Below are 24,171 nucleotides of genomic sequence, written 5' to 3'. Positions count from 1 at the left end.
CAGCATTTATGTGGCTGGTCTAGTTCAGTTTCTGGTCAATGGTGACTCCTAGGATGTTGATAGTGGGGAATTCAGCGATGGCAATGCCATGGAACGTCGAGAAATGATTAGATTCTCTCTTGTTTGAAATGGTCATTACCTGGCACTTGTGTGCTGCGAATGTTACTTGCCACTTATCAGCCCAAGCCTGGATACTGTCCAGGTCTTGCTGCATACGGATATGGGCTGCTTAAGTATCCAAGGAGTCACGAATGGTGCTGAACACTGTACCATCAGTGAACCTGCCCACTCTGACCTGATGATGAAGGGAACATCATTGATGAAGCAGCTAAAGATGGTTGGGCCTAGGACACTACCCTGAGGAAGTCCTGCAGTGATGTCCTGGAGCTCAGATGATTGACCTCCAACAACCACAACCATCTTCCTTTGTGCTAGGTATGACTCCAACCAGCAGAGAGTTTTCCCTCCGATTCCCATTGACTCCAGTTTTGCTAGGGGTCCTTGACGCCATACTCGGTCAAATGCTGCCTCGATGTCAAGGACAGTCACTCTCATCTCACCTCTGGAGTTCAGCTCTTTTATCCATGTTTGGACCAAGGCTGTAATGAGGTAGGAGCTGAGTGGCCCTGGCAGAACCCAAACTGAGTGTCAGTGAGCAGATTGTTGCTGAGCAAGTGCCGCTTGATAGCACTGTTAATGACCCCTTCCATCACTTTGCTAATGATCGGGAGTAGACTGATAGGGTGGATTAGATTTGTCCTGTTTTTCGTGCAGGTCAAATGGGTTTTATCTAATAGCCATTACAGGGATGTGGTTTCATTCCAGGGTATTGACATTTCCAAAAGACAGGCGAAATGGGAAAGGAGAGTGGTAGCCCCGATAATAAATGATGACATAAGGATAGTAGTGAGGAAGAATACTGGCTCTGATAGCAGGAAGTAGAATACTGGTTGGAGATAAGCAATAACAAGGGACAGAAAGCACTGGTGGAAGTAGTTTATAGGCCCCTGACAGTAGCTCTACTGTTGGACAAAGTATTAATCAAAAAATAAAAGGAGCTTGTAATAAAGGTAATGCAATAATTGTGGGGTCTTTAATCTTCATATAGATGGGACAATTCAAATTGACAATATTAGTTTGGAGGACGAGTTCATACAATATATTCAAGATAGCTTCCCATAGCAATGCATCAACATGTGGAACCAAGCAGACAAAAGGATATTTTAGATCTTATCTTGGGTAATGAGGCAGGTTAGTTAGTAATCTCAGTCTTCTGAGGAAGAATGATCATAATACTCTCAAACGCAATGTGAAATTCTAGAGTTGTACCCAAGTCTAAAGCTATTGTATAGAACTTAAATAAGGCCAATTACATAGGTATTTGGCTTAGGTAGATAAGGAAATTAGATTAAAAAGCATGGTGATAGATAATCAATGGTAAGCATTTAAAGAAACATTACATAATTTTCAACAAGTTGTAGGCCTGAGGCCTGCAGCCACTACTCTATTTGCTTTTTACTTCTGCCTTGCTTTTGCTTTTGATTTTTTTTGAAGAAAACCTGTAGTAAATTTTTAAAGGTTACTTTGTAGTCATTGATTTAAAACTAAATGTGACTGTACTCTGATTAAGTCAAGTAATTAATCAATTATGTAATCAATGGCAATTAGTATTAACTATGAACTTCTTTTTCCCAAGAGCTTTTTCCTTTTGTTTTCATGCCGGTCAGGGTAGGCCATGCACAGCAGTTGTTTTGTTTAAACTACTGTTTTCTTGAAAATAACAGTTGTCTCCCATTGTTTAAACAGAAGTCAGTTCTTACGGTATTCAATGACTCTTGAACTACAAGCCAGGACAATGGATAATATTGCACATGGGGTGGTCCACTGTGGTGTGGTATCAGAAGATGGAGTTTAATTGATGGACAGTATAACCTAATTGATGGCAGGTGAGAGACACCATCAAACAGTCTGGCAGCCTCGTAGTGCCTGAGAGAAGAATTTGATAAGGACTCATGCTGGTCAGACTCTTGTTTTGAGAAATCCTGATGGAGGCCTCGTAAAGCTGGAATGGAGCCAGCAATGAAGGCCACAATACCATTCGCCTTCCGAATTGCTTGCTGCACCTGCATGCTTGCTTTCAGCGACTGGTGTACAAGGACACCCAGGTCTCGTCGCACCTCCCCCTTTCCCAATCTATCACCATTCAGATAATAATCTGCCTTTCTGTTTTTACAACCAAAGTGGATAATCTCACATTTATCCACGTTATACTGCAGCTGCCATGCATTTGCCCACTCACCCAACATGTCCAAATCACACTGCAGCCTCTTTGCATCCTCCTCACAGCTAACATTTCCCCCCAGCTTGGTGTTGTCTGCAAACTTGGAAATGTTACATTTAGTTCCCCCACCCAAGTCATTAATATATGTTGTGAATAGCTGGGGCCCAAGCACTGATCCCTGTGGTACCCCACTAGTCACTGTCTGCCACCCGGAAAAAGACCCATTTATTCCTACTCTCTGTTTCCTGTCTGTCAACCAATACTCAATCCATGCCAGTATACTACCCCCAATCCCATGTGCTTTAATGTTACACACTTATGTCTCCTATGTGGGACCTTATCAAAAGCCTTCTGAAAATCCAAATACATCACATCCACTGGTTCTCCCTTATCTATTCTACTAGTTATACCCTCAAAAAACTCCAGTAGATTTGTTAAGCATGATTTCCCTTTCGTAAACACATGCTGACTTAGTCCAATCCCGTTTATGCTTTCCAGGTGTTCTGCTATCACATCCTTTATAATACTCTGATGTAAAGCTAATTGGTCTTTAGCTTCCTGCTTTTTCTCTCCCTCCTTTTTTAAATAGTGGGGTTACATTTGCCACCCTCCAATCTGTAGGAACTGCTCCAGAGTCTACAGAATTTTGGAAGATGACCACCTGTGCATCGACTATTTCTAGGGCCACTTCCTATAGAACTCTGGGATGTAGATTATCGGGCTCTGGGGATTTGTCAGCCTTTAACCCCATTAATTTCCCTAGCACTATTTTTTTTTTTACTAATACTGATTTCCTTCAGTTCCTCCCTCTCATTAGACCCTTGGTTCCCGAACATTTCTGGGAGGTTATTTGTGTCCTCCTTTGTGAAGACAGAACCAAAGTGTTTAATCGTTCTGCCATTTCTTTGTTCCCCTTTATAATTTCCCCCCTCTCTAACTGTAAGTGACCTACATTTGTCTTCACTAATCTTTTTCTCTTCACATATTTATAGAAGCTTTTACAGTCAGGTTTTATGTTCCCCGCAAATTTACTCTCATTTTCCCACGCTTAATCAACTTCTTTGTCCTCCTTTGCTGAATTCTAAACTGCTCCCAATCCTCAGACTTGCTGCTTTTTCTGGCAATTTTATATGCCTCCTCTTTGGATCCAATACTATCCCTAACTTCTTTTGTAAGCCACAGTTGAGCCACCTTTCCAGTTTTATTTTTGCACCAGACAGAAATGAATAATTGTTGTAATTCATGCACACGTTCTTTAAACATTATCCATTGCCTATCCACCGTCAATCCTTTTAGTAAAGTTCCCAATCTACCATAGCCAACTCGTGCCTCATACCTTCGCAGTTTCCTTTATTTAGATTCAGGACCCTAGTTTCGGATTCAACTACTTCTCTCCATCTTAATGAAGAATTGTATCATGTTATGGTCGCTCCTCCCCAAGGGACTCCACACAAGATTGTTAATCCTTAATTAATTTTTAATAAAGTTATCTTTCTCTCCTTTTTTATCTTTAATAATTACTTAATAAATATTCAAAAAAATATTGTTTTAACACATTATTTGGTGTTGAGTCACTCATTCCTGTTACGTCTAGAGTATGGTGCCGAACCGAAGTGAGATTCTGCAGGGGACTCTCACGCCCTACAAAGTATATATTCCATTGAGAAACAAAACCTCCGCAGGATAAATGATCCGTCCGTATCCACCTAAAGGGGTTAAGGGTATTAGCTTAAAAAAAGCTTAAAATGTTGCCTTATCCCAAAGGACTTGGGAGAATTTTAGATACCAGCAAAGAATGACCAAAAAAAGAATGAGGAAGAAAACAGAATGAGAATAAATTAACAAGAAGTATAAAAGCAGACTGTAAGAGCTTTGAGAAATAAATAAAAAGAAAGCAGCAAAAATAAATGTGGGTCCCTTACAGGCAGAAACAAAAGAAATTAAAAAATTGGGAGTAAGGAAATGGCAGAGATGTTAAACAAATATTTGTGTCTGTCTTCACGGTAGGAGACATAAAAAAACGGAGAACCAATGGTCAAAGGACAGTGAGGAACTTGAAGTAGTTAATATTAGTCATGAAAAAGTACTGAACTAATTAATAGGGCTAAAAATCAAAAAAAATCATCTGGAACTAATGGCCTACAACCGAGACAGGGTCAGTGGATGCACTGATTGTGATCTTCCAAAAGTTCCTAGATTCTGGTACAGTCCCAGTGGATTGGAAGGTAGCAAATATAACACTGCCAGTCAAGAAAGGAGGGAGAAAGAAACAGGGAACTACAAGCCAGTGAGCCTGACATTGCTGTCAAGAAAATGCTAGAATCCATTATTAATAAAGTGGGAACAGGGCAGTTAGAGTCATTGAGTCGTACAGCATAGAAACAGGCCCTTCGGTCCACCGCGTCCATGCCAACCATAATGCCTATCTATACTAATCCCACCTGCCTGCATTAATTCCATATCCCTCCATGCCTTGCTTATTCAAGTACCTGTCCAGATGCCTCTCAAATGTCGCTACTGTTCCTGCCTCCACTACCTCCTCGGGCAGCTCATTCCAGATACCCACTATTCTTTGTGTGAAAAATTGATCCCCTTTAAACCTCCTCCCTCTCACCTTAAATCTATGCCCTCTAGTTTTACTCACCCCTACCATGGGAAACAGACTCTGGCTAGCTACCCTATCTAGGCCTCTCATAATTTTATATACCTCTATCATGTCTCCTCTCAGCCTCCTTCGCTCCAGGGAAAACAGACCCAGCCTATCCAATATCTCTTTACAACTCAAGCCCTCCAAACCAGGCAACATCCTTGTGAATCTTTTCTGCACCCTCTCGGGCTTTATCACATCTTTCCTGTAGTGCAGCGACCAGAACTTCACACAGTACTCCAAATGCGGCCTAACCAACGTTATGTACAACTGTAACATGATGTCCCAACTCTTGTACTCAATGCCTCGGCCGATGAAGGCAAGCAAGCCTTCTTCACCACCCTGTCTACCTGTGTTGCCACTTTCAGGGAACTATGTACTTGCATCCCAAGGTCTCTCTGCTCAACAACACTCCCCAGGGCCCTGCCATTCACTGTATATGTCCTGCCCTGGTTTAACTTCCCAAAATGCATCACTTCACACTTGTCTGCGTTAAATTCCATTTGCCACTCCCTTGCCCACTTTTCCAGTTGATCTATATCCTGTTGTAACCTTAGACAACCTTCTTCACTGTCCACTATACCACCAATTTTGGTGTCATCTGCAAACTTACTAATCATGCCCCTTACATTCACATCCAAGTCATTAATATATATGACAAACAACAGAGGGCCCGGCACTGATCCCTGCGGCACACCACTGGTCACCAGCCTCCAATCTGAAAAACAACCCTTCACTACACCCTCTGCCTCCTATCACCAAGCCAATTTTGTATCCAATTTGCTAGCTCACCCTGGATCCCATGTGTTCGAACCTTCTGGATCAGCCTACCACGCGGGACCTTGTCAAAGGCCTTGCTAAAGTCCATGTAGACAACGTCCATCTCCCTGCCCTCGTCAATCCTCTTGGTCACCTCCTCGAAAACTCGTGAGACATGATTTCCCACGCACAAAGCCATGCTGACTATCCCTAATCAGACTATGCCTTTCCAAATGCATATAAATCCTGTCTCTAAGAATCCCTTCCAATAACTTTTCCACCACTGAGGTAAGGCTGTAACTTCCCTGGCTTATCCCTGCTGCCCTTCGTAAATAAAGGCACAACATTAGCTATCTTCCAGTCTTCTGGTACCTCATCCGTGGCTAACGATGATACACAAATCTCTGCCAGGGCCCCAGCAATCTCCTCCCTTGCTTCCCATAGCATCCTAGGATACATCTGGTCAGGCCCTGGGAATTTATCCACCTTACTGTGCTTCAAAAACTCCAACACCTTCTTCTTTTGTAATGTTAATATGCTCCAGGATATCAGTGTTCCCTCCCTTGAACTCACGAGCTTCCATGACCTTCTCCACGATAAATACGGACGAGAAATATTCATTTAAGACCTCGCCCATTTCCTGTGACTCCACCCATAGATTGCCACACTGATCCTTAAGGGGACCTACTCTCTCCCTAGCTACCCTTTTACTCTTAATATACTTATAGAATCTTTTAGGATTCTCCTTTATCTTATCTGCCAGGGAAATCTCATGGTCCCTTTTCGCCCTCCTAATTTCCTTCTTAAGTGTAGTCCTACATCCCCTATACTCCTTGAGGGACTCGTTCGATCCTAGCTGCCTGTACCTGACATATGCCTCCTTCTTTGTCCTGACCAGATCCTCAATATCCATCGTCAACCAAGGTTCCCTAAACTTGCCAGCCTTGCCCTTCCATCTAACAGGAACATGCCGGCCCTGAACTCTTCCTATCTCACTTTTAAAAGCCTCCCACTTGCCAGACGTCCCTTTACTTTGTAAACAGCCTCTCCCATTCAACTTTTGAGAGTTCCTGTCTGATGCCAACACCATTTCTCTACTAATACGCATTTCCTTCAGTTCCTCTCTCTCACTAAGCCCTGTGTTCCCCAACATTTCTGGTATGAAATTTGTGTCCTCCTTTGTGAAGACAGAACCAAAATATGCATTTAGTTGGTCAGCCATTTCTTTATTTCCCATAATAAATTCCCGTTTCTGACTGTAAGGGACCTACATTTGTCTTCACCAATCTTTTTCTCTTCGCATACCTATAGAAACTTTTACAGTCAGTTTTTATGTTCCCTGCAAGCATGCTCTCATACTCTATTTTCCCCTTCTTAATCAAACTCTTGGTCCTCCTTTGTTGAATTCTAAACTGCTCTCAATCCTCAGGTCTGTTGTTTTTCCTGGCAAATTTATATGCCTCTACCTTGGATTTAATGCTATCTCTAATTTCCCTTGTAAGCCATGGTTTGGCTACCTTTCCCATTTTACTTTTGCGCCAGACAGGGATAAACAATTGCTGCAGTTCATCCATGCGCTCTTTAAATGTTTGCCATTGCCTATCCACCGTCATCCCTTGTAGTAACATTTCCCAATGCGTCACGGCCAACTCGCACCTCATATCTTCGTAGTTTCCTTTACTAAGATTCAGGACCCTTGTCTCAGAATCAACTACGTCACTCTCCATCTTGATGAAGAATTCTATCATATTATCGTCGCTCGTCCCCAAGGGGTCTCGCACCACTACATTGTCAATTATTCCTCTCTCTTTACACAATACCCAGTCTAGGCTGGCCTGTTCTCTTGTTGGTTCTTCAACGTATTGGTCCAGAAAACCATCCCATATACACTCCAAGAATTCCTCATCTACGGTATTGTGACTAATTTGATTTGCCCAATTTATATGCAGATTAAAGTCACCCATAATTACAGATGTTCCTTTATCGCACGAATCTCTAATTTCCTGTTTAATGCCATTCCCAATATCACCACTACAGTTTGGGGGTCTATATACAACCCCCACTAATGTTTTTTGCCCTTTAGTGTTTCTCAGCTCTACCCATACAGATTCCACATCGTCAGAGCGAATATCCTTCCTCACTATTGCATTAATTTCCTCTTTAACCAGCAATGCAACTCCACCACCTTTTGCTTTTTGTCTGGAGGTAATATACTGGCATGGATTAAGGACTGGTTAACAGGCAGAAAACAGAGAGTGGGAATAAACGGGTCATTCTCGTGTTAACAGGCTGTGACTAGTGGGGTACCGCAAGCTGCTTGGCTGGAACACTCGGGGATAACGGACATTACTCCAGAGGATCTGGACGATACCCATTTTGTGCCCTTGAAGTCTGCCTTTATTGCGGGGCTAAAACCAGAATTATCCAAGATGCTGAAGATAACCTTACCAGAGTGGGAAGGCACAGGAGTAACCTATGAGCAGTTGATTGATCGATGCAGTCAGCTGGACAGGGACATGGGAGCAAAGCTCCGAGCTCTGCAGGCGGGTTGGACGCCCAAAGGCCCTGATAGGGCGCAAGGTAGGCAACCCGGGGCATGCCACTACTGTGGGAAGGAAGGCCATTGGGATAAGATATGTAGAGCGAAGGGACGGGGAAGAGGACAGCAAGGATACAATTCGGCACCGAGACCAGGTCCCTCCCCTGAGGACAATGACCTAGAACAATTCAAACAGTTGTCACCCCAGCAACGGAAGGAGATACTTGGTGCGGCAAAAAACTAGCAGAGTCCTCCCTCGCCCTTTCGGTGCCCCTCCTGGCACTAACAGAACAACGAAGAGATGGACTGTATATAACCGTAAGGGTGGGCGACCAAGACATAGACTGCCTATTGGATACCGGGGCCGAATTACCATGTCTACCTCAATGATACGGGAATTCTATACCGATGGACGGTAAAGTTAAGACCGCCCATGGGGCTGGTGGCCATGGGGTGGTGATCAGGAAAACGCAGCCCATACGCATTGGTCTTGGTCCACACGAATTGATAACACCAGTCTGGATAGGTCCAGTGGACCAGGCCCTTCTGGGTATGGACGTTCTTTCCCAGCTAAACTCCTCGTTGCATTTTGAAGGCAGCCAGGTAACATGGTCTATCAGAAGTCTGAAGAAAGAGGAGCTGAGGGAGCACCCAATATGGGCTCAGGATAAGAACGATTGTGGGCTACTTCAAATGGAACCGGCAATGTTTACAGGATCCGCTCCGCCCTGTACTAAACAATACCCCATTAGTCCAACATCTATTGCAGGAATCTTATCTGTAATTAGACAATTAGAGGAGCGAAGCATGCTGTTTAAAACACACAGTACCTTCAACAGCCCTGTGTGGCCAGTACAGAAACCAAACGGGACCTGGCGGCTTACTGTTGACGATTGAAAGGCTAACCAGTGTATTGATCAAAAGGCTCCTCTGGTAGCTGACCCCTCCACGATATTCAATGCCCTGAGGCCGGAACATGACTGGTTCTCTGCTATCGACATGGCCAATGGATTTTGGTCGGTGCCACAGGCACCCGAGGTCCAACCGTGGTTCGCCTTTACCGTTCAACAACAACAGTACACCTGGACCCGGCTGCCACAGGGTTTCCACAACAGCCCTACGGTATTTCATATGGCCCGACAAAACCATTTGAGGGAGTTACCTCCCATGCACTCCACGGTCATCCAGTACGTGGACGACATCCTTTTAGCCTCTGAAACGGAAGAACAACACAAACAAGATCTGCGTACTATACTGGACCACCTTCATCGAAGGGGACACAAGGCCAGTATCGACAAAGCGCAAATAGCCTAAGAAGAGGTTGTGTACCTGAGACAAAAGATTTCGAAAGGAAAGAGGGAACTTACCCAGGACAGGACCACAGCCATCCGGGCTGCCAAACAGCCCACCACTATCCAGGAGCTTAGGTCCTTTTTAAGGTTTGTGTAACTTCAGCAGAAATTGGATCGACTCCTACACACAACTGGCTCAACCGTTAAATGATCTCTTGAAAGGGAAGTGGGCCTCGAAGGAAGTGGTCACCCTTACGAGAAACCAGCAAGAGGCCTTCGAGAATTTCCTCCGGGTGCTCCGGTTTCCTCCACAGCCAAAAGGCTTGCAGGTTGATAGGTAAATTGGCCATTATAAATTGCCCCTAGTATAGGTAGGTAGTAGGGGAATATAGGGACGGGTGAAGATGTGGTAGGAATATGGGATTAGTGTAGGATTAGTATAAATGGGTGGTTACTGGTCGGCACAGACTCGGTGGGCCGAAGGGCCTGTTTCAGTGCTGTATCTCTAAATCTAAAAAAAAATGTTAAGAGGGCCTTGTACTCGGCGCCGGCCCTGGGAATCCCCGACAACGGGAAACCGTTTACCCTGTTTGTACATGAAAAAGAGGGATACATGACCACCATATTGACACAGGAGCATGGGGACCAACAGAGACCTATTGGATACTATTCGAGAAAACTGGACACCGTGGCCCTAGGATGGGGCTGTTGCCTAAAGGCCATGGAAACCACATGCCAAGCTGTGATGGCTACTGCAGGTCTGGTATTGGATCAAAAGCTAACAGTCAAGTGTCCGCACAGCGTCCACACATTGCTATCCATGAATAGAGTATCCCAAGTGACAGCAGCCAGATGGACCTGATGGACAACGGTCCTAGAGGCCCCCAACCTCCATATAGTCCGAGCCAGCTCGGTAAACCCAGCAACTATGCTCCCGTTGCCTGGGGAGCAAGAGGGGGAAGAGCATGACTGTGTGGAGGCTATGAGAGAGACAGAGGAAGTAACCTTAGCGGCGGAGGAGGCATTGCACAATCCAGATTTAATCCTTTTTACAGACAGCTCCTCCTTTGTTGACAACGGTACCCGGAAAGTAGGATGAGCGGTGACAATCCTACACAAAATTAGGGCGACTCCGAATAGAACTACGGGCCCGAGCCCATTTGAAATAATAACAGGGACCCATGTCTCTGCCGGGAACAATTGATTTTGCATGCATTTTAAGTATCTGCATACTTTCGGCTAACCAAACCTTTCCACTTTGGGTGTCCAGGGAAATGCAAGTAGATAGAAAAACTCAAACAATCCCCAACTCCCACTATAAATCTGAGTTCTTTTTGCCTTCAGTCTGGTTCAGTAAATATACCGAGTCGGATGTGTAGGTAAAATCAATTACTTTATTTGCGCAGTCGCCAGCGGACTTACTCTGAGAACAGCGGCACTGACTCCACCAGAGTCTGTTGGGTCCCCCCCCAGAGTAAGTGAAGTTTGTGATACAGGTACTACTGTTTATACATTAAGATTCATGCTACACCTCCTTGTTTAACCAATCAGTGCGGTACAATTCGACTTCACCCACGTGGTGACATGCAGTACATCTGTTACTGAGGTTACAATACACTCCATTCTCAATACATACTTGTTACTAATAAAATATTGTTTTGTACCAGCAAGATTAAAAGAAAACAGACATTAAGACAATTAGCAAAGGAAGAGGAGTTAGAAACAAGATACTGATTTTGATTCCCACAGATACTGCTTTTGCTTCCCACAATTGTCATAAGTCCTGGGATCCTGTAATCTCTATCAAGTCACATTATGAAGTAACACCAAGCAGCAACAGTATACAGTGATAGTGTGGCCTTTCATTCCTTATCATCACTCACACAGGGATGGCCAGCATGTCTCACAGGAATCCATTTGTTCCAAACCACAAGGAGTTACACAATCAAGTCATGAATGAACAAATGTCCTTGCAATTACCAGTGCCTGTAATTTTATACGATCTCACACTCTCAGCCTTTACTTTTAACTATTTCATTGCAGTTTCTCAAGCTTTAAATCATTTCATTAGAGCTCAGCAAAGTGACTACTCCTAACTTGGCTATATTTCCCATCTAGCATAGTGCCATGTCATTCTGCTCACTTCCACACCACCTTATGGGGTTGGGCGACCGGGTGGTTGGGCTCAATAGGGACCTCAATGGTACAGGATTTGATCTTTTTTGTTATAATCATAATTTTGTATTTTACGTTTTTGCTTATTAAGTGCTGTTGTAAACAAGTAACTGAAGCCCCAGCCCCTTACAGAGCTCCCACTGTCCCCTCTTGTGGCACAAGTGGGCAATATATTAAGCGCAACCCCTCCGGGTGTTGAAGGCTGTTTCTAGACAAGTAGAGACCATTAAAGGCACCTAGGTGGGATTGATGGAATGATTCTTAAAGAAGTTTGAAGAATCAAAGGGGGGACTGATCAAAAGTAAGCTAATCAGCTAACAAACTAACTGTGGAGTTGTGGAGCCAATTTATAAAAAACAAGCAGAAGCTAACAGGACAGCTGCAGATAGCTTAATAGTAGCCTATTGTTTAATAATCAGCCTAACAGTTCAAGGAGGGGGGATGTGAAACTACTGAAATAAGATGCAAGAATAAAATGCTGGGACGAATGAACCAATCATGCACTGATAACAGAAGTCTGCAAACCACTCAGAAACAAGGGGGGGGGGGGCGCGTTACTAGTTTTGTTTGAATAACTATAAGAAAGGCTTGCTGTAGTGAGCATATGTTCTTTTGTTTTGTTCTTTTGCATGTTCTTTTGTTTTGCTTTTTGTTCCTTTTGTATCCTTGCAATGTAACAACCAAATACTGCAATAAAGTTGCTAAAAGTTACGGTCGGACTTCGTCTCTCTCTGTAACTGATGGGATCCAACATCAGCCATGATCGTAGTGAATGGTGGAGCAGGCTCAATGGGCTGAATGGCCTATTCCTGCTCCTATGTTTCTATTAGGCAGAGTCAACATGGTGTTATGAAAGCGAAATAGTGTTTGACAAATCTGTTTGAATTTTTTTGAAGACGTAACTAACGTAGAGGCTACAGCATATTTGGATTTGCAAAAATCATTCGATAAGCTGCCAATACAAAGGTGGTCATAAAAGATAAGGGCTCATGGGCAATATTTCTACTAAGCCATGCAGCTGCATGGCCACGCAGAAGCCTGTAAGGTACTGTGTAGGCCTTACTCTGAGAAATAATGTGCGTACATGGCCGCACAAAAAAATTTAATGGGACTGCACATGGGAAAAAACAGGCCCTGCGCAACAACTAAATTTAAACGGGAACATTGCTCATTGGGTCGAGGGTAATATATTTGGTGTCGCAGATAATATATTTGCATGGATAGAGATTGGTTAAAAGACAGAAAACATAGAGTAAGAATAAACATGTCATTTTCAGGTTGGCAGGCTGTTACTCATGGGGTACTGCAAGTATCAGTGTTGCGATCTCAGCTATTTACAATCTATATTAATGACTTAGATGAAGGGACCAACTGTAATGCATCCAAGTTTGATGATACAAAGCTAGGTGAGAAAGTAAGCTGTGAGGAAGAAGCAGAAGGATATAGACAGATCAATAGAAGGTTATTCACTTTGCTAAGAATAGAAAAACAGAACATTTTTAAAATGGGGACAAACTATTAAAGGTTGGTGTTCAGAGGGAAGTGTTTGTCCTTGTACATGAAATACAGAAATTTATATAGGCATAGCAAGCAATTAGGAAGGCAGATAGTATGTTGGCCTTTACTGCAGGGGGTTAGAGTACAAGGGTAAGGAAGTGTTGCTGCAATTGTATTGAGGTTTGATGAAACTACACTTGGAGTACTGTATACAGTTTTCAGTCTCTGTACCTAAGGAAGGATATACTTGTTTTATAGTGAGTGAAACTAAGGTTCACTTGATTGATTCCTGGGATGAGAAGATTGACTGGAGTTTAGAAGAATGAGAAGTGATATCATTGAAACATATAAGATTCTGACAAGGCTTGACAGGTAGATGCTGGGAGGTTGTTTCCCCTGAATGGAGAGTCTCGAACTAGATGCACAATCTCAGATTAAGGGGTCAGCAATTCAGGACCAGGGTGGCACAGTGGTTAGCACTGCAGACTCACAGCTCCAGCGACCCGGGTTCAGTTCTGGGTACTGCCTGTGTGGAGTTTGAAAGTTCTCCCTGTGTCTGCATGGGTTTCCGCCGGGTGCTCCAGTTTCCTCCCACAGCCAAAGACTTGCAGGTTGTTAGGTAAATTGGCCATTGTAAATTGCCCCTAGTGTAGGTAGGTGGTAGGAGAATGGTGGGGATGTGGTAGGGAATATGGGATTAATGTAGGATTACTATAAATGGGTGGTTGTTGGTTGGCACAGACTTGGTGGGCCGAAGGGCCTGTTTCAGTGCTGTCTCTCTAAACATAAGAAGAATTCTCTATCCCAGAGGGCTGTGGATGCTCAGTTGATGAATATATTTGAGGCTAAGATTGATAAGTTTTTGGACACTAAGGATATGGGGATCAGGCAGGAGTTGAGATCGAGGATCAGCCACAATCGTACTGAACAGCAGAGCAGGCTCGAGCGGCTGTATGGCCTATACCTCCCAATATAAAAGGAGGATTGGAAGATTGTGGCCAGAGCCTCTGCAATTTCAATCTTTACTTCTCTCAGTAGCCTATGATGCATCGCATCCAGACCAGGTGACTTTCTACTTTGAGGCCTGCCAACCTTTTTTGGACATCTCTTTACTTTTAATTTTATTCAATATTACTAGTACCTCCTACTTTACTGCTACATTTGCTGCATCCTCTTCTCTAGAGAAGATAGATGCATTTCAAAGCCTGAATGTGCTGTTGAGTTCCAGCATTCAGTGCAATCACAGATCATACTTACAAATCTATTGGTAAAGTCAATAAGAAACCATTTCTTTGAGTACAAGGCTATGAATGTTAATCTGTCTATGGAGCTGTAACAAAGATCAAAAATAGACATGCTCCCTCTGAATAAAATCTGGAATGTTTTGACTTACGACAGATAGGCCACACTGGTGTCTGTATCACTGAAAACACTGAAGATTTATGAGAAGATCTGAGATTCAAACAACCCGCTTGATTGGCACCCCACCCACCACTCATGGAACCCCTTCAAACGTGAGTGGATTACAGTTGAAATAATTTGCAGTACTTCCCTCATGTTATGAAAGTGATTGTTTTTGTTAAAATATTTTTCTGAGGAATTCATAAATAACCAAATTGAAGAAATGTCGGACCAGTTTTTTTTCCCAAGAGGGTCATCAAGAGGTCACTGAAAGAACTGGTTTGGCAACAACATTTACTGGTTGTTACATGACTCAAGTTAAAAATAGAACAGAAACCCTAGTAACAGGGGGAAAATGTGTGCAGAGAAGAGTCAGTCCCATGCCCCTTGATAGGACAGAACCCCAGCTCAGCCCAACCTGTTCCATCTCTTTAAAAAGCCTGTAGAAGAAGAGAATTCCCAAGGAAGGAGCGAAGACCACAACCCAGCTCAGCTTTTCAGCAACTCTATAAAAGACAAGAAGCCCACTGTGTCAACCCATCTCAGCTCCTGCCTCTGAAGAAAAGCCTTCTAAATTAAATCTCAATGCCATCTAAAAAGAACTGTTCTAAAAGATCCCAGTGACCCGTCTACGTGTACTCGGAGGCCAAACCGTATGCCAGTTTTGAAACACAACATATCTCATCTGCTGTTTTCTTTAAGAATGAGAAAGTATTCAGCCCAAGTGTTTTTTTGTCTGTAACAGAGCTCTGAACAAAAATCCCTTTTATTTTTACGGTTAACCGGTGTATGTTTGAGTGTGAGGGGCTAAAGTAAAAAGGGAATTTTAACATTTCAATCTGTGTGTTTGTGCTTTACTTCATTACTGGTTAAGGCTTGTTTTATAATGAACTGATAATTTTGTTGTTCATTAAAGAAACCTGGTTAGTGTGTTTTATTTTGGGAAAGATAGAGTATATGATTGACCGTATCGCTAAGTGGGAAAATTTAAATATGTTGTGACCTGTGGAGAAGTGGAACTAGAACAAACAGTGCACTCCTCTCACCTTGGTCGTAACATTCAATAAAGTTTCACTGTGTCAATATGAATAGTAGTTGACCATACTCTCGAGTATTTTTCATGGGAGGGGGAGGGAGGAAGAGGGGAAAGAGGAAAAATACAAAGTCAGGAGAGACATTTGTACAAGTGTCCTGTAAATCTCAGAGAAAACTTGTGTGACATCAAGTGGAAACAGATTCAATCTTGAAAAGGGTTAAAAAGTTTATTTCCTCAGCCTGGAATGGCAAGATGACTCAGATTAGGTACTTCCAATTACCTGGGATAAACTGGCGCCTAAGACATCCAGCCATGGGACAATGAAGGGCTGCCTTTTTAACACACCCGTGTCAAATTTTGCAATACATTACCACTTAACAGTGATTGATGCTGGCATGCTGTTAAAATTGATGCAAAAGAATAAGGTGCCTCATCAGTCAATAACTAAACCAAGTGTGTAGCAATCAATTGTAGCCAGCAGCATGTCCCTAAACATCCCCATGCCTGATAGCAATGCAAGTACTCACATAATTTTTATTAGATGAAATGTTAATCTAATTTCTATGGAGCAATCCTTTAACTAAGCATTATTTAGGGATTTTATGAATGTATTAAACATAAAGGCTATAAAAGGAGGAGTTTAAGCATTTTCCTGCATTGATGGACTACAAGTTGAGTACCAACCTGCTCCAAAAAGTTCATATATGGGCCTTCAGAGAATGCCACTATGATTCTGCTATTGTAACAGGACTCAAAATAGCATGGCTTGTCAAAAAAAAACAAAAGCCCAGAAGCTGGGAAATTGACAGCACTGTATTTTGGTTCCCTGCAAGCTCAGATTCCAGAATATTTGACAAATGGATTTCTGATCCTTGCAGAGTAAATAAAAATAAGGCATGCATGGCTATAATTTTGTGGAATAATCTGTATCTGTGTCTGAACACTTAGACAGTCAGAATAAATTCAGGTGTTTTTTTTAAGCTAATTGACGATCATTTCAAAAGTGTGCCATATTTATTTGATGCTAATAGTGAACAAATATTTTCTGTTTGGCCTGTTGGGGATATGAAGGATATCACATGGGAAACTTAAAATATATTTATTCCACAAGTAAAGGGAATAGCATAATATCTCTAGTGTCAAAGTCACAATTAAGTTCCAAAGGTCTCCATCACAAGTGGAACATAGACCTTTATTAATTTCCTATGCAGGATTCTATTTGGATAACATGCATTTCCAGTCTCATTTTCTTCAAAAATTAAATAAACTTCCATTATTTAACAGAATTTTAGCTGTTTTTTTCTTATTGCATGGATACATGCATTGCAATACATCATAGAATCCTAGAATGATACAACACAAAAGGAAGCTATTTGGCCCATCACATGTGTGCTGTTACTTTGAAACAGCTATTCAAATACTCCCACTCCCTTGCTCTTTCCCCATAGTCCAGCAATTGTTTGTCTTTTCAAAGATTTATCCAATTCTCTTTTGAAAGTTAGTAATGAATCTGTTTCCACTGCTCTTTCTGGAACTGCAAAGAAATAATTTTCCTCATGTCGCCGCTGGCTCTTTTGCCAATTACCTTTAATCTGTGTCCTCTGGACCTTCTGCCACTAGAAACAGTTTCTCCTTATTTACTCTATCAAAACACAATTTTGAATACCTCTATCAAATTTCCCCTTCTCTACTCTGAGGAGAACATCCCCAGTCTCTCCCTGTGACTCAAGTCTTTCATCCCTGTACCATTCTAGTAAATCTCCCCTGCACCCATTCTAAGGCTATAACATAATTCCTAAAGTGTAATGCGCAAATTGGTCATGATACCCTAGCTGGGGCCTAACCAGTGTTTTATAAAGGTTTAGCATAACTTCCTTGCTTTTGCACTCTATGCCACTATTTATAAAGCTAAGGATCTCATATGCCTTAACAGAAATATGCAAGGAAAATACTGCGGATGCTGGAAATCTAAAATAAAAATAGAAAATGCTGGAAATACTTAGCAAGTCAGGCAGCATCTGTGGAGAGAGAAGCAGAGTTAACGTTTCGGGTCAGTGACCATCAGAACTCAATGTAGGACTGGTTAAGAAATTGGATAAAAATAGCAAACAAGAATACTTGAGAGACATTGGGCGGGATTTTTCTAACCTTAACCCCGCCATCAGGCTTAAATGGGGGTCTATGTGGATAACAGTTATTCAACTGTGATTTTCTCTGAATTGGATGATTAGTGGCCAGAGGGCTTGCCGTCCAATAAAGGAAAGTGGACGAGCTCTCAAAGCTGGAGGAACCAACAGGAAGCCTTCCTGCTTGAAAGAATGCCGTGGCAGGTGTGAGAGTGTTTGTGAGAGGGGGGGGGGGGGAGAGAGAGAGAGAGAGAGAGAGAGAGAGAGAGAGAGAGAGACCTCCAAAAGGAGGTGCTCTTTCTCTCACCTTTTTAAAATCTAAGTTTAAAAAAAGGCCTTTACAGCCGGGTAACCAGTGTTGGGGGCGGCAGGGGGAAGAACACCTTCACAGGGCAGCCAATGGCTGCTACTGAACCAAGGCAGGCAGGCAGGGATGGAGGGCCTTTAAGCCTACTGGGAGGCTGCACATGGGCAGCTAAACTGTCCCCCACTGCTTCAGGGCCTTGAAGTTGGCCTCCGTCAATAGGCCTTTAATTACTTCAATTGGCTGCCAGCTGCTTGTGGGCAGGTAGCCCTACCTCCCTCCGCCCAACCACATCCTGCCTCTGGGAAAATGGCCCAAGGGTGGGATAGAGCCCGTGAACCAGCAAGTCATCTGGCAGCACTAATTTTAGTGCCCACCTGCCTCCAATCCCAGCCCCGACAGTGACAGGCTTGGGGGTAGGGGAGAATGGTGTTGAATGAAGGGGAGAATGCTTGGACCCTTGCTGCTTTGTACTAATATATAAACTATCTGGATGCACAAACCAATTGTAAATTTGCCGATGAGACTAAAACAGGGAGTACAGTGGGGACCAAGAATATAGTTAAAATTTGCAGAAGGATATAAATTTGCAATGCAACTGGGGAGATAAAAAGTAAACTAAATATTATACCGACTAGTGCAAAGTATTGCAACTGGAAAAAAAAAAGAGCAACATTAAGTCTATAATGAAGGGAACAACATTAGCATAGGGAGCCTTTTAAAGGGATGCAGGAGTAATAACACAATAAGCATAAGCAATTAAGCAGCCCAAAGCCCAATGTTGAAGGGTTACTCAGCTCAAACTGTTGTTGCGAAGGAGGTGGGAGGAATGTACTGTTAATTCAGTCCCACTTTTCCACAGGTCACAACATATCAATAAATCTTCCCACTCACTGAAAGAACTAATTAGATACTCTATTTGTCCCCAGAATGAAGCAAACTAACCAAGTTTCTTTAATAAACAGCAAAATTATCCGTTTACTATAAAACCAAGTCTTAACCAATAATGAGGTAAATATATATGAAAATTGAAATATTAAAGCCCCATATTTTTATAACCTAGCCCTCACACACTCAAAAAAACCGGTTAAATGGGAAAAAGGAATTTTTGGTTCACCGCTGTTACAAAGAAATAGAAGGAATAAAAAAGAATAACTTTTACTATTAAGATATGGAAGGAAGTCCTTTGGTTTGGTAAGGTGTCCCAGAATCGAATAGTTGGCTGCCACTAGGAATTTTTCCAGGTGAGGTTGATGAACAATCTGTTTGGGTAGACGTTCAAAGAAATTCAACTGCAGAAAGCTTCACATAGGTCTTCCATCAGGTGTGCAGCAACAGGTGTCAGTTCTCACACACATTCGATACAAAGTTCATTTGAAAATGCAAGGTTTCTGCAAGTATTCAGAGCTTCTTAAAAATTGCAGGAGGAACAGAACCTCTTCATACAGGCTTTTGCTTTTCAACAGCAGGGATTCTTCAAAGAGAGGAAGTAGCTTTCTTCTGAACTCCTGGCAGGTCCATTTAAAATTCCAATAGCCTGCTTTAGTCCAAACCCACTGGCTTTTAATAGTTCAAAATAAAACTACTTTTCCAGGCAAGCCTCATGCTAGTCATAAATTCTCTCCTGTCACAAAAAAGAGTAGCTTTTAAGTCAAACCCCCTGTATTGTTTACTTGAAATCACCTGGTTTCCAGTATTTGTTTACTAGTCAAAGCCAGGAACCTCTTTTTTTTTTTAAAAAGCGTTCATAAAGTTCAGCTATCTCCAGATGTTTCAATGTCCACGAAATCCTTTTTCAGTTTTTAAAAATATAGATGCCCAAGTTTTAACACAAAAAATGGAAATTCCATAACACTGTGCTCTTCCAGAACAATGGGAATCTATGTAACATGACTGAAACATGTCGTGCCCACTGCCATTTTCAGGCAGCGGATATCCGTGGAGAGACAGGACGCTTATTAACATATTTAAATCAGAGTCCTACAATATGATTGGAAGCCTGATTTGAAATTAACTGGTGCTCTACACGGGTCTCCTGGGGGAGGTGGGCGGTGGGTGGTCAGGAAACGCGGCAATTCCAACAAGGTAAGTGCCTCTTATCACATTCTTTCTGGGACAGCAGGAGCAAGAGAGCTTCCCCAAGACCCCCTAACAAAACCTTTGCACCTCCCAGCCCAACCTCCCCTAACTCAGTTTGCCAAGTCACAGGCCTCCCTACCAGCTAGCTTGATTGCAGTCTCTCTGCCCCAACCCCCACCGGCCTTCCTGATTGCCAGTACCCTCCCCGACGCTCCCGATTGAGGCTTACCCCACCTCCCCACCAACGCAGCCTTTCCAAGCACAGACCACCTCCCCCTCCAGCTTTCCCGATCGCAGGTCATTTGACTTGCTGCTGGGCTGGAGGCTGAGCTACAAGATGTAAATAAGGCCCTCACAACACAGTGAAGATTTACATATTGTAACCTTTAAAAAAATCTAGTTGATTCAATGGCGTGACAATATTCAGAAGTGTGCAGGCCAAATATAGCTTTAAATATTTTCGGGAGTGCAAGTCACATAAACACACTTGTTTCAGCACCAGACAAATAAAACCTTGCTCATATTTATGATTTTGCATGTAAGCACTAATTATTTGACTCATACAAATCTACAGATCATACAGTACTTTTATTTGCAAGTGCTTTACACTGTGATGAGTTCCAATTATCAAATTGTGCTACAAAACTTGTGTCTAATTCCATTCTGCTTACTAAAATTTTTCCAAAAGATCGTAGCTTACAGCTGAATCTCAACTAGTAGCTCTGCACTGCTCACAAAATATTAAAATACAACTCTCACATCTGACATTCAACTGCACAGAAGCCATTGTCTGATATGCTTGTGTACCACATGTACAATTTACATGAGGCAAGATGTATTTACATAAACTGTGCTTGCCCAAATAGCGAGCACCAGGCTAGAAAATGGACAATCAGATACATTTCAAGTGAAGAGAGTACTGTGTACTGTCGCCAAAATTATTCAATCTGCACACAGAACAAGTATTCTGAGAAGTACTTCCAGGTATAATAATTGGAGGCAAGAACATAAACTTTCAATACACTGACGATATAGCTCTATTGCAGAATCAGAAGAGGCCCTACAAAATATCATAGATCAAGTAAAATCTAGAAGTTTAGTTTATGGATTGCGTATGAACACTAAAAAGATAAAAACAATGGTAGTTAAAAGGCATACATTAGAAGAAACTAGAGTGAAGATTGAAGTGGATGGTGTCGCACTGGAACAAGCAGATAAGTTTGTCTATTTAGGAGAAATGATAACAGAAGATGGTAAATGCAATACCTAAGTCAGACTAAAGATAGAGATAGCTAGAAATAATTTTGTGAAGATGAAGGATGAGTTAACAACAAGAAACCTCAAGCTTTTAACAAAGAAAAAACTCATAAGATGCTACATTCTATCCACTTTCCTATATCCTCAGAAACCCGGACAACAAGTATAGATCTGTGGAAGAAAATAGAAGCCTTTGAAATGTGGATGCTAAGACATATGCTTAGAATTCCTAATACAGACCATAAGGCAAATGAAGAGGTGCATGAAATTTCAAGAGCAAAAAGAACTCTAAAAAGTGACATCCAGAAAAGAAAATATCAGTATTTCAGCCACTTGTTCACAGCTGAAAAGCTACAGAGATCTCTTCTAGAGGGCAAAGTGAAGGACAGCAGAAAGAGGGGTCGACCTAGACGTAGGAGGATGACGGACGTCACAGAGTGGTTGCAGTTGAGTTGAAGTAGATGTGTGAAGATGGCGCAAGATAGACCAGCGTGACATATCATGACAGTAGATCTCCTAGTAGGAGTAGCTACAAGCAGCAGCAATGGTTGTCTAGGAAAAAAACATCACAGATCAGCTATATATTCTCAGCAGTTGCAGAGCCCCACTGAGCGGTCCTGGGGGTGGTGGGAGTGGGAGAGTACACAGCCCCGCTGATCAGTTCAGGGCGGGGGAGTGGGGGTCCACAGCCCCACTGAGCAATTTGCATTGCAGGTTCCTATTCTCCCATTTAGCCAGGCACATCATTAGTAGTACATGGCTGAAATAACTTGCAGATAGGAGATAGATAGCATCAGGGCAGTTTTCTCCCTCCTCCCACCCCCACAAAACCTAAAGGCAGTAATTATGGAAAACTAAGTTATAAAAGCATGCAAAAGACACCTTGTGCATGTTCTGCAAGACAAACTGGTTTCAGGAAGTTTTAAGATCACACGCCACCACTGCCTCAAATATCCACCCCCTCCACTACCGGTGCACCATGCCTGCATCTACATAATGCACTGCAGCAAAGCTCCTTTAACTGATGATCTCCACCAAGGCCAAGGGCAGTAAGTGCATGGGAACGCCATTAATTCCAGGTTCCCTTCCAAGTCATGCACTATCCCAACTTTGGCAGATGTCACCATTTCTTCTTTGTTGCTGGGTCAAAATCCTGGAGCTCACAACCTAACAGCACCATGGGAACTGCAGCAGTTCAAGCATCAGCTCCTCATGGGGAAACAGGGCTGGGCAATAAATGTCAACCATGCCAGTGACGCTCACATCCCAAGAATGAATTTAAAAGAAAATACCCCAGCTAAGAGGGTTTGAAGGAGAATAGCTCCCAACCATGTATGTCAATGCTGGCCTGTAGCCAGTTGCTAGGATCTGCAACCCTCCATATGATGCCCCGACTGATGTTTCATTCTCTCCTAGGCTGGAAAGTAAAATGAGGATTCTGTATAAAAATGACAAAGGCAGTAGCTCATACATACAAACCATCACTGCCCATGTGTTCCAGACTTCTGACTCAAGAACAGAAGCAGAGGAGTCCTGCTAACATAAAAGTACACACAAAGCAATGCCTACTGGAATCTGAGGCAAAGCAGTGAAATCAGCAATCCAAGCTTCCAGGTAAACAAGATATACAAGCTATGTGTATGATCCGGTTCTTGGCTATCCAATGCATTACCAAAGGCCACTGGTAATTTTACTCCAATCAAGCCACAGGCTTACAGATTTGTCTGATTTTGAACTAAGTTTGGTAAATTCTGAAAAAACATAACTGTTGTAGTAAAATACAACAAATTCACATCATTGTTAAACACTGCTCTCCCAATCTAAAATTTGATATTAATTTAAAAGACTATTGTGTCTTATCAGTGCATAATGCATGTTGTTGCAAGAAAGTTAAAAGAAACACTTACTTCATCTACTAGAAACTCTTTGCTGAGTCCAAAATCTGTTAGAACTACATGGCCATTACTGTCGAGAAGTATATTCTCCAGTTTAATATCTCGATATATAATTCCAAGCTGTGGAAAACACAGTAAACAAAAGTTACAGATACAGGAACTTCTTTCCACAATATTGTAATTTAAAAACTTGAAACCGTATGTGGCTTTTTCAGAGAGCTTTGTCCAATTTTTACAATCTTTGTAAAAATGTTTTTAACTATTAGCTAAAGACAGCATTTCTGCACCGTTTTAAATAGTTTCTCCATCTCTTGAAAGCCCCATCGCCAGTCACGCATTTCTTCTCCTATGATCTTTGACAGTGAGTATGAGCAGGCTATTTTACCAACTGGAGGCAGGGGGAGGAGTATTATCATGCCAAGTCTGATACTGCCCTCACACAATGTTCATGCTAGTGTACTTCTAACATGGATCACTGAATAGTGATCAGGAACAGAAAGCCTGGCCAATTTTCACTTCCCTATCCCAGACACTGAGACCAATGTAGCATTCCCACCACTGCTCAAGCTGAGATCAGGTAACTCAGCACAGTCCGAGAATCAAACCTCAGCCCTCCCTGTATTATAATAGTGACTTCATTGGCTGTTAAGCACTTTGGGACATCCAGAGTTCATAAAAGGCATTATATAAATGTTAAGTCTTTCCATGACGACATGGCTTAGTTACTTATTCATGATCAAATTTTCAGCAATTATGTCACAGGTGTTATTCTTCAGTGGTGATCAGTATTTCTCAACACAAACTGTTATAAAATGAAATCCAAAATGGAATCAAAAACAGCCCATGTTCCTATAATGTTAGTTGCATCTCAGAGATCAGGTAA

At 42.4% G+C, this 24,171-nt stretch overlaps 1 protein-coding gene across 3 annotated transcripts in view; it reads right to left on the bottom strand.

The window, feature by feature from the left end:
* rps6ka5 (ribosomal protein S6 kinase, polypeptide 5) overlaps nucleotides 1–24,171 on the bottom strand; it is a 292,559-nt gene that overhangs the window by 107,092 nt on the left and 161,296 nt on the right. For all 3 annotated transcript variants that reach the window (XM_068038562.1, XM_068038563.1, XM_068038565.1), the window contains exon 5: nucleotides 23,301–23,408. In XM_068038562.1, the coding sequence (XP_067894663.1) occupies nucleotides 23,301–23,408 (108 nt within the window). The remainder of the gene's footprint in view (nucleotides 1–23,300; nucleotides 23,409–24,171) is intronic.

This window comes from Heterodontus francisci, chromosome 9 (assembly GCF_036365525.1).
Source record: "Heterodontus francisci isolate sHetFra1 chromosome 9, sHetFra1.hap1, whole genome shotgun sequence".
Lineage (NCBI taxonomy): Eukaryota > Metazoa > Chordata > Chondrichthyes > Heterodontiformes > Heterodontidae > Heterodontus > Heterodontus francisci.
Note: the sequence above shows the minus strand (reverse complement) of the source record. Positions and strands in the feature narration are given on the sequence as shown.